The 12,651-nt window shown below is 47.6% G+C and overlaps 1 protein-coding gene across 2 annotated transcripts in view; it reads left to right on the top strand.

The window, feature by feature from the left end:
- Positions 1–12,651, top strand: part of PPT2 (palmitoyl-protein thioesterase 2) — a 58,095-nt gene that overhangs the window by 27,904 nt on the left and 17,540 nt on the right. For both annotated transcript variants that reach the window (XR_013835274.1, XM_079964008.1), the window contains exons 2-5: positions 2,239–2,411; positions 6,854–7,007; positions 9,073–9,168; positions 11,083–11,190. Coding sequence is in view for 1 of the 2 variants with exons in the window: in XM_079964008.1 (XP_079820134.1) it covers positions 2,250–2,411; positions 6,854–7,007; positions 9,073–9,168; positions 11,083–11,190 (520 nt within the window). In the remaining variant the exon portion in view is untranslated. The remainder of the gene's footprint in view (positions 1–2,238; positions 2,412–6,853; positions 7,008–9,072; positions 9,169–11,082; positions 11,191–12,651) is intronic.

Here is a 12,651-nt window from a genome sequence, read left to right as displayed (position 1 = left end):
ATAGGAGCATTCACTCCCTCGATTCCCTCGCCGGCAGGCTTCAGTGGTGCAGCCCAAAGCACAGATTTGCTATTAAATTAAGTTTCATCCAAGGTAAAAGTAAAGAGGTAAAGGGACCCCTGATCATTAGGTCCAGTCGTGACTGACTCTGGGGTTGCAGTGCTCATCTCGCTTTATTGGCCAAGGGAGCCGACGTACAGCTTCTGGGTCATGTGGCCAGCATGACTAAGCCACTTCTGGACAACCAGAGCAGCGCACGGAAACGCCGTTTACCTTCCCACCGGAGCCGTACCTATTTATCTACTTGCACTTTGATGTGCTTTCCAACTGCTAGGTTGGCAGGAGCTGGGACCGAGCAATGGGAGCTCACCCCATCACGGGGATTTGAACCGCTGACCTTCTGATCGGCAAGTCCTAGGCTCTGTGGTTTAGAGCAAAGCGACACCCGTGTCCCTCTCACTCAAGGTAGACCTACTTAAATGAATGGACCTAACTTAGTCATGTTCGTTGATTTCAGTGTGTGTGCTTTGGGTAAAACGCAGTTTTAATACCTTCCCTGGAAATGCTTATTCCATTAAAGTAAATGATCCTGGAACATTTTTACAATAGAAATACTTAAAATGCAATCACATGAAAGCAGTGATGAAATAACATCTCTGTCCATCAAGCCACTGGGTAGTTTTCAGTAAACTGCTGTCTTTTTCAACTCCTTGTTGTTGATGATAATAGTAATACCCCACCCATCTGGCTGGATTGCAGAATGGAGATAATATTGCCTATTTTACAATATGATGACATGCGAATAATTGAAAGCACTTTACAAACAAGATCTCTGGCAATAATAATAACTTTAGGGTGATATTTACCAGGGTTCACAAGGCCGTGTGTGGCAAATGGGAGGTGACAGGTTGCAGAACTTTTAAAGGCATTGGCAGGATTTCTGGGTCATGACCCAGCAGAGAGAGGTGTGTGGGTTGAACAGGTCGTAGACTCATAGAATATACAGGCTGTGTTCATATGCCGTGCTGAACCACAGTTTAGCGCTTTAGGCTGTGTTAGTACGTAATGCTAAGCCACAGTTTACAGCTGAGCCTCTATCAGTCGTGAGCAAAGAAGCATCAGGCTTGTGTGCTGCCATCTCCAGCTCCCATATGGCTTGTGCTAAGATTATATTGGATTTCGCTGAATCTCGCCTTAGCTTTACGGGCAAACCAGGTTTACTAAACCACTAGTCAGTTTGAACAACCTGGCTTCATAAACCCTGGTTTGAAGTTGGGCTTGTTAAGCAACCAATTGCAGTTTGTTGCAAACCAGTACAGTGGTACCTCAGGTTACATATGCTTCAGGTTGCATACGCTTAAGGTTACAGACTCCGCTAACCCAGAAATAGTGCTTCAGGTTAAGAACTTTGCTTCAGGATGAGAACAGAAATCATGCTCCAGCTGCGCAGTGGCAGCAGGATGCCCCATTAGCTAAAGTGGTGCTTCAGGTTAAGAACAGTTTCAGGTTAAGAACAGACCTCCGGAACGAATCAAGTACTTAACTCGAGGTACCACTGTATTCCTGGTTCCTAATAATAATAAAAATATTTTTTTATTTATACCCCGCCCTCCCCGGCCAGAACCAGGCTCAGGGCAACTAACACCAATAAAATTACAATAAAACATAATAGGAAAGGGAAAAAAGAAATTAAAAAGTTAATTAAAATATGGGTTAAAATACAATTTAAAATGCAGCCTCTTTTTAGTAGTAGCCCATAAATCAGAACCATAAGGGGAGGGAAACATAAGGGTCAAACTGGGTCCAAACCAAAGGCCAGGCGGAACAGCTCTGTCTTGGAGGCCCTGTGGAAAGATGTCAAGTCCCGCAGGGCCCTGGTCTCTTGTGACAGAGCGTTCCACTGAGTCGGGGCCAGTACTGAAAAGGCCCTGGCCCTAGTTGAGACCAAACTAACCACCTTGCAGCTTGGGACCTCCAAAGTGTTGTCATTTGTGGACCTTAAGGTCCTCCGCGGGGCATCCCAGGACGAAGGTTGGATTCTGTGAAAATCATCTTGGCAGAAATCCTCCTCTTGGCTGCAAAGGGGAGAGGAGAACGTGAGGGGTCCTGGAGGGCAGTCTGGGTTCCACAACGGAGGATCAAGTAAGGAGACAAGGAAGGTTAGGCAGAAGAAGGAGAAATTGCACAGGGAGGTCCCATTAACCCTAACCCTCATCTCTCTCTTTCTCTCTTGTCTAGCTGGTGGGATCATGCGGCAGCACCAAGGCTATATTGGGCTACTTGCTCCATTATGTATCCTGTTCATTTTCCTCCTGTTCACACTCACTGCCTCTTACAAACCCATCATCGTGGTCCATGGCCTGTTTGACAGCCCTTCCGACTTCCGGCAGCTGTTGGTGTTCATCAATGAGGTGAGGCTGAGGACCAGAATTCCTGGCATGAATGTGGGAAGTGGGAATAGAATAGTTCATGTATCTTAAAAGGTAAAGGTACCCCTGAACATTAGGTCCAGTCGTGGACGACGCTGGGGTTGCAGCACTCATCTGGGAGCCGCCATTTGTCCGCAGACAGCTTCCAGGTCATGTGGCCAGCATGACTAAGCCGCTTCTGGTGAACCAGAGCAGCTCACGGAAACGCCGGACACCCATATCACTAAAACTAATGGGCCTGTCACAAAGCTGGATGCTTTCTTTGATCTTTGATTTCTCAAAAGGGCTCTCAGTTTGGGATTTGGCAAACGAATCCTCAGTTGTTTAAGTGAAGTGTACCTGCAGGATGCATCAAACCTCTCTTGTGACTCTGATGCATACCGTATATGCCACTCATCTGCTGCAGGGCAGACAAACAAAGGGTTTTTATTTTATTTATTTTTTGCTCTTACTAGTGGAAGACCTGTGTAATTTCACAAGAGGAAGGGAGGAAAGGAACAGGAGCTTCCAGTCCCTGGTGCCACCCTTCTTCCTTGCTCAGTCCCAGATCTTTATTTTATTTATTTATCTTGTTTAGGCTTTTATCGTAGAATCATAGGGAGGCAAGGGGCCTGAGGGTCCTGCAGTGCAGGAATCATTGCTAAAACATCCATGACAAGTATCCATGCAACTTCTGCTGAAAAACCTCCGAAGAAGCAGATTCTCTTGGGGGAATCTGCTCCACTGTTGAATGTCTCTTACCACCAGAAGTTCTTCCTGATGTTGAGTCGGAATCTCCTTTCTTGTAACTTGAAGCCATTGGTTCGGGTCCCACCCTCCAGAGCAGGAGAAAACAAGCTTGCTCCATCTTCCATGCGGCAGCCCTTAAGATATTTGAAGATGGCTATCATATCTCCTCTGTCTCATCTTTACCAGGCTAAACATACCCAGCTCCTTCGACCGTTCCTCATAAGGCATGGTTTCCATGCCCTTGATCGTCTTGGTCACCCTTCTCTGCGCACCTCCCGGCATGTCAATATCCTCCTGAAACTGTAGGGCCCAGAACTAGACACAGTACTCCTGGGGGAGTACTATCCTTTGCCCCAAGGATCTTTGGGGTGGAGATTTTACTTTCTTGGGCTCCGTGATCAATGCAGATGGTGACAGCAGTCACGAAATTAAAAGACGCCTTCTTGGGGAAAAAGCAATGACAAACCTAGACAGCATCTGAAAAAGCAGAGACATCACCTTGCCGACAAAGGTCCGTATAGTTAAAGCCATGGTTTTCCCAGTAGTGATGCATGGAAGTGAGAGCTGGACCATAAAGAAGGCTGATCGCCGAAGAATTGATGCTTTTGAATTCTGGTGCTGGAGGAGACTCTTGAGAGTCCCATGGACTGCAAGAAGATCAAACCTCTCCATTCTTAAGGAAATCAGCCCTGAGTGCTCACTGGAAGGACAGATTGTGAAGCTGAGGCTCCAATACTTTGGCCAGCTCATGAGAAGAGAAGACTCCCTGGAAAAGACCCTGATGCTGGGAAAGATGGAGGGCACAAGGAGAAGAGGACGACAGAGGATGAGATGGTTGGACAGTGTTATTGAAACTACCAGCATGAGTCTGACCAAACTGCGGGAGGCAGTGGAAGACAGGAGTGCCTGGCATGCTCTGGTCCATGGGGTCACGAAGAGTCAGACACGACTAAATGACTAAACAACAACAAATGTGATTCCATGCCTTAGAACAACAACCCTATGAGGTATTCCATGCTGAGAGACAGAGAACGACCAGCTCAACGTCACACCGTTAAGTTTTAAGGCAAAACAGGAGGAGGAGGAGTTTGGATTTGATATCCCACTTTATCACTACCCAAAGGAGTCTCAAAGCGGCTCACATTCTCCTTTCCCTTCCTCCCCCACAACAAACACTCTGTGAGGTGAGTGGGGCTGAGAGACTTCAGAGAAGTGTGACTGGCCCAAGGTCACCCAGCAGCTGCATGTGGAGGAGCGGGGAAGCGAACCCGGTTCACCAGATTACGAGTCTACCGCTCTTAACCACTACACCACACTGGGTCCTCCCCTGACATGCGCACCCGGTTTAGGGAACATTTAGCCCTCCAGATGTTGCAGTACAATAACATCTGGAGGGCCAAAGATTCCCCACCGTTGAGATAGCAGCTACACCCAACTGGCTTTATGCTTCGCCCTCTTCCCTGATTTCACCCCACCTCTCTTTTTCTCAGTGTTAATACGGGAGGGATAATTGTGTAAACATCTCTCCTAATAAGAGGCAGGGATGGGTTGTTATTTACTTCTCCAGGCCCTGTGTGACTCAGAGCCATCACAGGTGGAGCCGTTGCAAAGATCCCTGTATGGCAGGCTGATGTCTGCACTGGGATTCACTGGTTAGGCTGGAATGGCAAGTTACCTGGGTAGTGAAAGAGGAAGCATGGAGTTCTGGCAACTCCTGAGTGCTTGCTTGTCTCAAATTCGTTTGCAGAAATAGAACCACAAGGCTAGGAGAGTTCTTAACTGGCCCCTGGTCACCAGTCAGATAAAGCATTTGCAAGACTCTCTCACTCTGTATGTGGCATTACACTGTGCAAATGCAGAATGGGATGCAGTTTCCCGAATGTTTGCTTGGTTTTTTTAATGTAGTGGCATACCTTAGAGGCAGTTGCCTCGGATTGTTAGGTAAAGGGACCGCTGACCATTAGGTCCAGTCGTGACCAACTCTGGGGTTGCGGTGCTCATCTCGCTTTACTGGCCAAGGGAGCTGGCGTACAGCTTCCAGGTCATGTGGCCAGCATGACTAAGCCGCTTCTGGCGAACCAGAGCAGCGCACGGAAACGCCGTTTACCTTCCCGCCAGAGCAGTACCTATTTATCTACTTGCACTTTGACATGCTTTCAAACTGCTAGGTGGGCAGGAGCAGGGACCGAGCAACTGGAGCTCACCCCGTCGCGGGGATTCGAACTGCCGATCTTCTGATTGGCAAGCCCTAGGCTCTGTGGTTTAACCCACAGCGCCACCCACGTCCCCTGCAAAATTGTTAGGGGTGCAAAATTTCAACACCCAGTGCTGCCTCAATACAGCTGCACGTTGCCGTCGTTGGGCTCCGTTGAAACCAGCATCCACATGCGAACCAGGAAGCGACTTCTCCAGACAATGGAACGACTCTTTCATTTCTTATCTCTGCAGCTGTGATCTCCTGAGTTACATGGATACTATTACATGCATGCATGCTACGTCCATTTCCCTCCCACCCCCTACGTGCAGCCCCGGGCACTGGCAACCCATGCTACACCACCCTTTTAATGCACAAGTTTCTAGTCCTTAAGAATGCATTGCTAACTTTGGACTTTGCAGCGGCTGTTGCACAGTGCCACATGTGGGCACTGCCTTGTGGAGTCTTGGGGCACAGCTAGGCAGTAATGGCAGCAGGACTTTGCGGCTGCCAGTTCCCTATAAAATGTGAGGGTTCTGCCAGTGATATAAGGCACGATTAAACTAGGCAAGAGGATTGGGCATCATAGCATGGGCAGACAAACTCACGCTGCCTGTGCTTTTTTCTACCTAATCCTACTCTTAATTTATTTGTTCATTTCCGTTCCTGAATTGTTTCCTATTCCCAGAATTCCCTGGGAGAGGGGGATAGATTGCTGAACTGCTCTGGGAACTATAGTTCTGTTTGGGGGGGGAGGAGTCTACTAACGAGAGCTGAACCATAAAGAAGGCTGATCGCCGAAGAATTGATGCTTTTGAATTATGGTGCTGGAGGAGACTCTTGAGAGTCCCATGGACTGCAAGATCAAACCTCTCCATTCTGAAGGAAATCAGCCCTGAGTGCTCACGGGAAGGACAGATCCTGAAGCTGAGGCTCCAATACTTTGGCCACCTCATGAGAAGAGAAGACTCCCTGGAAAAGACCCTGATGCTGGGAAAGATGGAGGGCACAAGGAGAAGGGGACGACAGAGGACGAGATGGTTGGACAGTGTTTTCGAAGCTACCAGCATGAGTCTGACCAAACTGCGGGAGGCAGTGGAAGATAGGAGTGCCTGGCGTGCTCTGGCCCACGGGGCCACGAAGAGTCAGACACAACTAAACGAGTAAACAACAATAACAACTTTCTGCTCCCGAAACAAACTACAGCTCCCAGAATTTTTTGCAGCCGGGGGGCGGGGGGAGCCATGACTTAGCAGAACAGTAGTTCCTATGCATGTGTGGAGATAGCCTTGGCATGATGTGAGCCACGAGTGCTAGCCATGAAAAGCAGTGTTGCAAAAACTGAAGTTAATATTTACTTTTTAAGAAACGTATTTTCGGTGGGGCAGCAGCAGCCCACCTTGGGTGCTGCAAGGGAGGTTGAGCTTTCAGCCCTTTTTGAATCTCTTCTCCCTCCCTCCCTCCCTCCCTCCCTCCCTCTGTTCCCACTACTTCCTTGCAGACCCACCCGGGTACCAACGTCACAGTCATTGATTTGTTTGACCACACGGAGAGCCTGAAGCCTCTCTGGATGCAAGTGGAAGGTTTCCGGCAAGCCATTTACCCCATCATGCAGAATGCTGTTGATGGAGTCCATCTCATCTGCTACTCCCAAGGTATGTGTGAGCCGAGGGCTTCAGAAGCTCTTTCTGGGTCTAGCCAATGGCCCATTGTCTGGTCACAGGAACACAGGGACCTGCCTTATACAGAATTGGACCATTGCTCTGTCCAGCTGCTGGTGTTACGCCCATTATCCTGGGTTTTAGAGAGGATTTTTTTCTCAGTGTTATGCAGAGATTATCATTTTCTGATTACTCTGGGAAACACCATGGTTTTTTCCGTATATAACACGCCCCCCCCCCCCCCGTGTATAATAATAATAAGAAGTAATAATAATTTTTTGTTTATACCCTGCCCTTCCCGGTTTATAAACCTGGCTCAGGGCGGCTAACAGCAAATATAAAACATGGATTAAAATGCGAGTTAAAAGCAGCATAAAACCTATGTATGCAAGCATTCGATTGACGTTGGAGAGAGATTGAGTTGAGAAACAAGACCAAGGGTGCATATTGATATAGGAATGTATTAGATAAAATGTAAAGAAATATACAATAATAAGAGTACATTCTTTTTTGTAAAAAAAAAAAAAAGGGAATATACAACTGGATAGACAGGAAGTCCAAAGTGTTGGTATATATATGATTTCGGAGTAAGTTTGGAATAGCTTTTTATTTTTGGTATTTTTTTCCTTTTTCTTTTTTCTTTATGTATGTAAAGTATACATACAGGTTGGAAATTACAGTATAATAAGTTTTGTGATGTAATATGACCATATCTGACGATGTAACGTAAGAACTTTAATAAATAAATAATAAAAAACCAGCATAAAATACAACCTAAAATGCAGCATCAATATCAATAAAATTCCAAAAATTCAGGGATCATTTCAGGGAGGGGGGGAACAAAACACCCCAGCCAGTAGACATCAAATGATCACCAGGGCTAACTGGCCACGTTGGTCCTACTAGGGCCAGCAAAGAGACCAGGAAAGAATTTAAATGTGGGGTACCAGGAAGGGTTTCTTCATAGACTCTTTTTTGGGACTCCAAATTGAGAAAGTGTGGGTGGGGGAGATCACCCAGGGTTGTTGAGCTTTTGGGGGGGATTGCCCACAGTTTCTGAACTTTTTGAGGGGGTTGCCGAAAGTCCCTCACTCGCCGGACCGCCAAAGCCAATCGCACGCACATCAATGAAGCCACCAATCGTCTGCACTCCCGCCTTAAGCAAGCGCCAATCGCCCACAGTAATTGCCACAGCAGCCAATAGCCAGCGGACCTTGCCGCACCCACCAATCACCCACAAAAACGCCACTGACAATCTCCAGCTCGCGGCAGCCACCAATCGCCTGTCCCACCTCTCCACTATCCGTGTATAAGACAACCCCAAATTTTGAGCATAATTTTAAAATACAGTGGTACCTCAGGTTACAGACGCTTCAGGTTACAGACTCCGCTAACTCAGAAATATTACCTCGGGTTAAGAACTTTGCTTCAGAATAAGGACAGAAATTGCACAGCAGCAGCGGGAGGCCCCATTAGCTAAAGTGGTACCTCAGGTTAAGAACAGTTTCAGGTTAAGAACGGACCTTGGGAACAAATTAAGTTCTTAACCCAAGGTACCACTGTAAAACAACCTCGTCTTATACACGGAAAAATACAGTGGTACCTTGGGTTAAGTACTTAATTCGTTCCGGAGGTCTGTTCTTAACCTGAAACTGTTCTTAACCTCAAGCACCACTTTAGCTAATGGGGCCTCCTGCTGCCGCCGCGCCGCCGGAGCACGATTTCTGTTCTCATCCTGAAGCAAAGTTCTTAACCTGAGGTAATATTTCTGGGTTAGTGGAGTCTGTAACCTGAAGCGTATGTAACCTGAAGCGTATGTAACCCGAGGTACCACTGTACAGTACATTGTATTTTAAGGCCTTCATAAGATCTTCCTTCTTACCTGTAAACAGACACCACAAGACTGAGCAGTGACCACCACTTTGGGCTGTGTGTGTGTTTCCTGTAATAAATATATATATTTTTTAAAGAAATGAAGCAATGTGGAACAAGGTTGACATCATACAGGACTAGGGTTCTTCTTCCTCTAAAATATGACCCCCCTTCCTCTGTCTTCCAGGAGGACTCATCTGCCGCGCTCTCCTCTCCACGACACCCGACCACAACGTGGACACCTTCATCTCTCTCTCTTCCCCACAGATGGGGCAATATGGGGGTAAGTTGTGGGGCAAGGGCAAGCCAGTGATTCCACGCCTGGAATACTGTTTCCCAATTCAGGGCACCACAATTTAGGAAGGGTGTTGACAAGCTGGAACATGCGCAGAGGTGGGCGACTAAGATCAAGGGCATGGAAACCATGCCTTATGAGGAACGGTCGAAGGAGCTGGGTATGTTTAGCCTGGGAAAGAGGAGACAGAGCAGAGATAGGAGAGCCATCTTCAAATATCTCAAAGGCTGTCAACATGAAAGAGGGAACAAGCATGTTTTCTCCTGCTGTGGAGAATAGGACTCGAACCAATGGCTTCCAAGTTACAAGAAGGGAGATTCCGACTCAACAACAAGAGCAAGCTTGAGTGCTGCTTGATCCTTTTCTCTCTCACCCCTCTCTATATAAAAGTATATTTATTTATTTATTTTTTAAAAAAGATTTTACATATGCGGGTTGCAAACACTGCGGGTTGCGAATGTGCCTCCCGCAAGGATCACGTTCGCAACCCGAGCGTCCACTGTACAGTGGTACCTCGGGTTAAGTACTTAATTTGTTCTGGAGGTCCGTTCTTAACCTGAAACTGTTCTCAACCTGAAGCACCACTTTAGCTAATGGGGCCTCCTGCTGCCGCTGTGCTGCCGGAGCACGATTTCTGTTCTCATCCTGAAGCAAAGTTCTTAACCTGAAGCACTATTTCCGGGTTAGTGGAGGCTGTAACCTGAAGCGTATGTGTCAGAGCTGCCTCCAGGTCCCAGCTCACAGAGGACCAACGCTAGGCTGTAGTTATGTACAAAAGTCTTTATTGCGATTCAGTTTCCATTTTAAAGCCGCAGCGTGCAGCTCTACGTCTCGACCTTAGACCGGCGAAGTCCCGTCTGAGTCTCCTCCCCTTCCACACCAGTTTAAGACTCTCGCTTTGCTCCACCTCTTTCTAAGTTCCTTTCTCCTCTGGGCCCTCCTGCCCGCTAGGGTCTCATCCTTCCTGGACTCCTCTGACGCTGACCCTGACGATTCTTGCCCCTCCTTCCGGCGGGCTTTAGGACCTGGTTCCCTATCCGGGCTACCTTCTGTGCCGCTCGCCTGTACCTTTGAACTTGGCGCACGCGCCCAGCCTGCAACTTTCCTCTTGACCGTTAACTCGCTCTCCGATGGAGGCGTGGTCCACCCTGACTCATCTTCTCTCGCTGGTGGTGCATATGTGGGCTCTGACACCTGGGACTCCTCCCCCCCACTACGCTCTGGTGGGGAAGCTGGTCCTGATTTCCAACTGCTGCTCTGGGAGTCCCCGCTGGCCCCTTGCTTCTGGGGTGTCCCCCTTGGGTCGCCCCTTGCCCTGCCCATCGGCGCCCCCTTCTGTGAATCTTCCGATTCGCTGGAGAGGCTCATGGAATCTATCGGGCTGCTGTCATATTCTCCTACGCTGCCCTCGGATTGCTCCCCCTCGCTTTCCATCTCCTCTCCTCCCTGCGCTCCCGCTGAGTCCCTGACAGTATGTAACACGAGGTACCACTGTATATGTAACTGTTCCTTCATTATCTTGTAAATTTGCTTAGGTGTGTCTCATGGTAAGCATGGATGAAATAAATGAAATAAATACCGTATTATTTGCTCTATAAGACTCACTTTTTCCCTCCTAAAAAGTAAGGGGAAATGTGTGTGCGTCTTACGGAGCGAATGCAGGCTGCGCAGCTATCCCAGAAGCCAGAACAGCAAGAGGGACTGCTGCTTTCACTGCGCAGCAATCCCTCTTGCTGTTCTGGCTTCTGAGATTCAGAATATATTTTTTCTTGTTTTCCTCCTCCAAAAACTAGGTGTGTCTTGTGGTCTGGTGCATCTTATAGAGCAAAAAATACGGTAAGAACCGCAGAGGGAGAAGCAAAGTCTGTGCTCACTCTCCTTTGATTCCTTTTGTCATTTCAGACACCAAGTACTTGAAGTGGCTCTTTCCGGAGCACATGAAATCCAACCTGTACCGTTTATGCTACACGCAGCTGGGCCAGGATTTCTCAATCTGTAACTACTGGAATGGTGAGATTGCTGCTGCTGCTGCTATTATTGCTACTACCGAGATCACAGATCATAGAACTGTAGTGTTGGAAGGGACCATGAGGGTCATAATAATAATTTATTATTATTATTTATACCCCGCCCATCTGGCTGGGCTTCCCCAGCCACTTTGGGCAGCTTCCAACAAAATATTAAAATACAGTAATGCATCAAACATTAAAAGCTTCCCTAAACAGGCCTACCTTCAGATGTCTTCTAAAAGTCTGGTAGTAGTTGTTTTCTTTGACATCTGGTGGGAGGGCGTTCCACAGGGCGGGTGCCACTACCGAGAAGGCCCTCTGCCTGGTTCCCTGTAACCTGGCTTCTCGTAGTGAGGGAACCGCCCGAAGGCCCTTGGCGCTGGACCTCAGTGTCCGGGCAGAATGATGGGGGTGGAAATGCTCCTTCAGATATAGTGGACCGAGGAAATGGAAATGTTCTACCAACTGAGCTATCCCAGCAGCCCTGGGGTTTCTGAGGCTTCCCAGTAGCTCTCATTTACATACCCAATTTACAAGAATGTAAGTTGCATACATGCAATAGGCCTTGCATGAGAGTTTGGACCTCAATGTTTATTTAGATGATGATGATGACGATTATCAATATGGGAGAATCTGCAGAAAACACAGCCCAAGAAGAATCCACAGCTATCCCTGTTCCTCCACCACCACCTGTTATTTGACAATTTGACTTGCCAAAACAGCTTTTGCTTACGTTATTTTGGCAGTGCTTACAACGGCCCTGTAAGGTAGGCCAGGTTATCATCCCCATATTTCGAATCAGTATCCTTGAGGGTGAGAGAGAGAGCAGCTTGCAAGGACCATTTGTGGCTGAGGACAGATAAGAAGCAGCTAATACTTTTAACCCTTAGGGACTAGCTCTGATGGCTCCATTGTGGATTTCCCATCCATCATCCTGTCTTTTGGAACACCGGAAATTTGCCACTACCAGGAAGCAGGATATTGGGATTGCTTAAACTTGCCCTGAAATTACTCCGTAGATGGTCATTGCTCATGTTTATGCTCTTATTTAGATGTCATAAAGTATCATAAAGGCATTGCCCTCCAGACCAGAAAAACCAGTGACCTCAAATAGTATTTGGCTTGGCTTACTTGTGTGAGTCATCGGCAGCTGTGAGATTTCCCGCAGTTTGATGAAGTGTGCAACCTATGCCATAATAAATTATGTTAGTCTGTTGCAGTGACAACAACAGAATCTCGTGACACTTTGAAGATGGCTGTAGCTGATAATCTGGCATTTGCTTTCTTCTTCTGGCTCTTAGTGGTCTCAGTTGCAGGAACTAACAAGGATCCATTTCTTCGACCTCAGTACAGTGGTACCTCTGGTTTCGTACTTAATTCGTTCTGGAGGTCCGTTCTTAACCTGAAACTGTTCTTAACCTGAGGTACCACTTTAGCTAATGGGGCCTCCCGCTGCCGCCGT

This window comes from Podarcis cretensis (assembly GCF_951804945.1).
Source record: "Podarcis cretensis genome assembly, chromosome: 2".
In the NCBI taxonomy this organism is placed as follows: Eukaryota; Metazoa; Chordata; class Lepidosauria; order Squamata; family Lacertidae; genus Podarcis; species Podarcis cretensis.
Note: the sequence above shows the minus strand (reverse complement) of the source record. Positions and strands in the feature narration are given on the sequence as shown.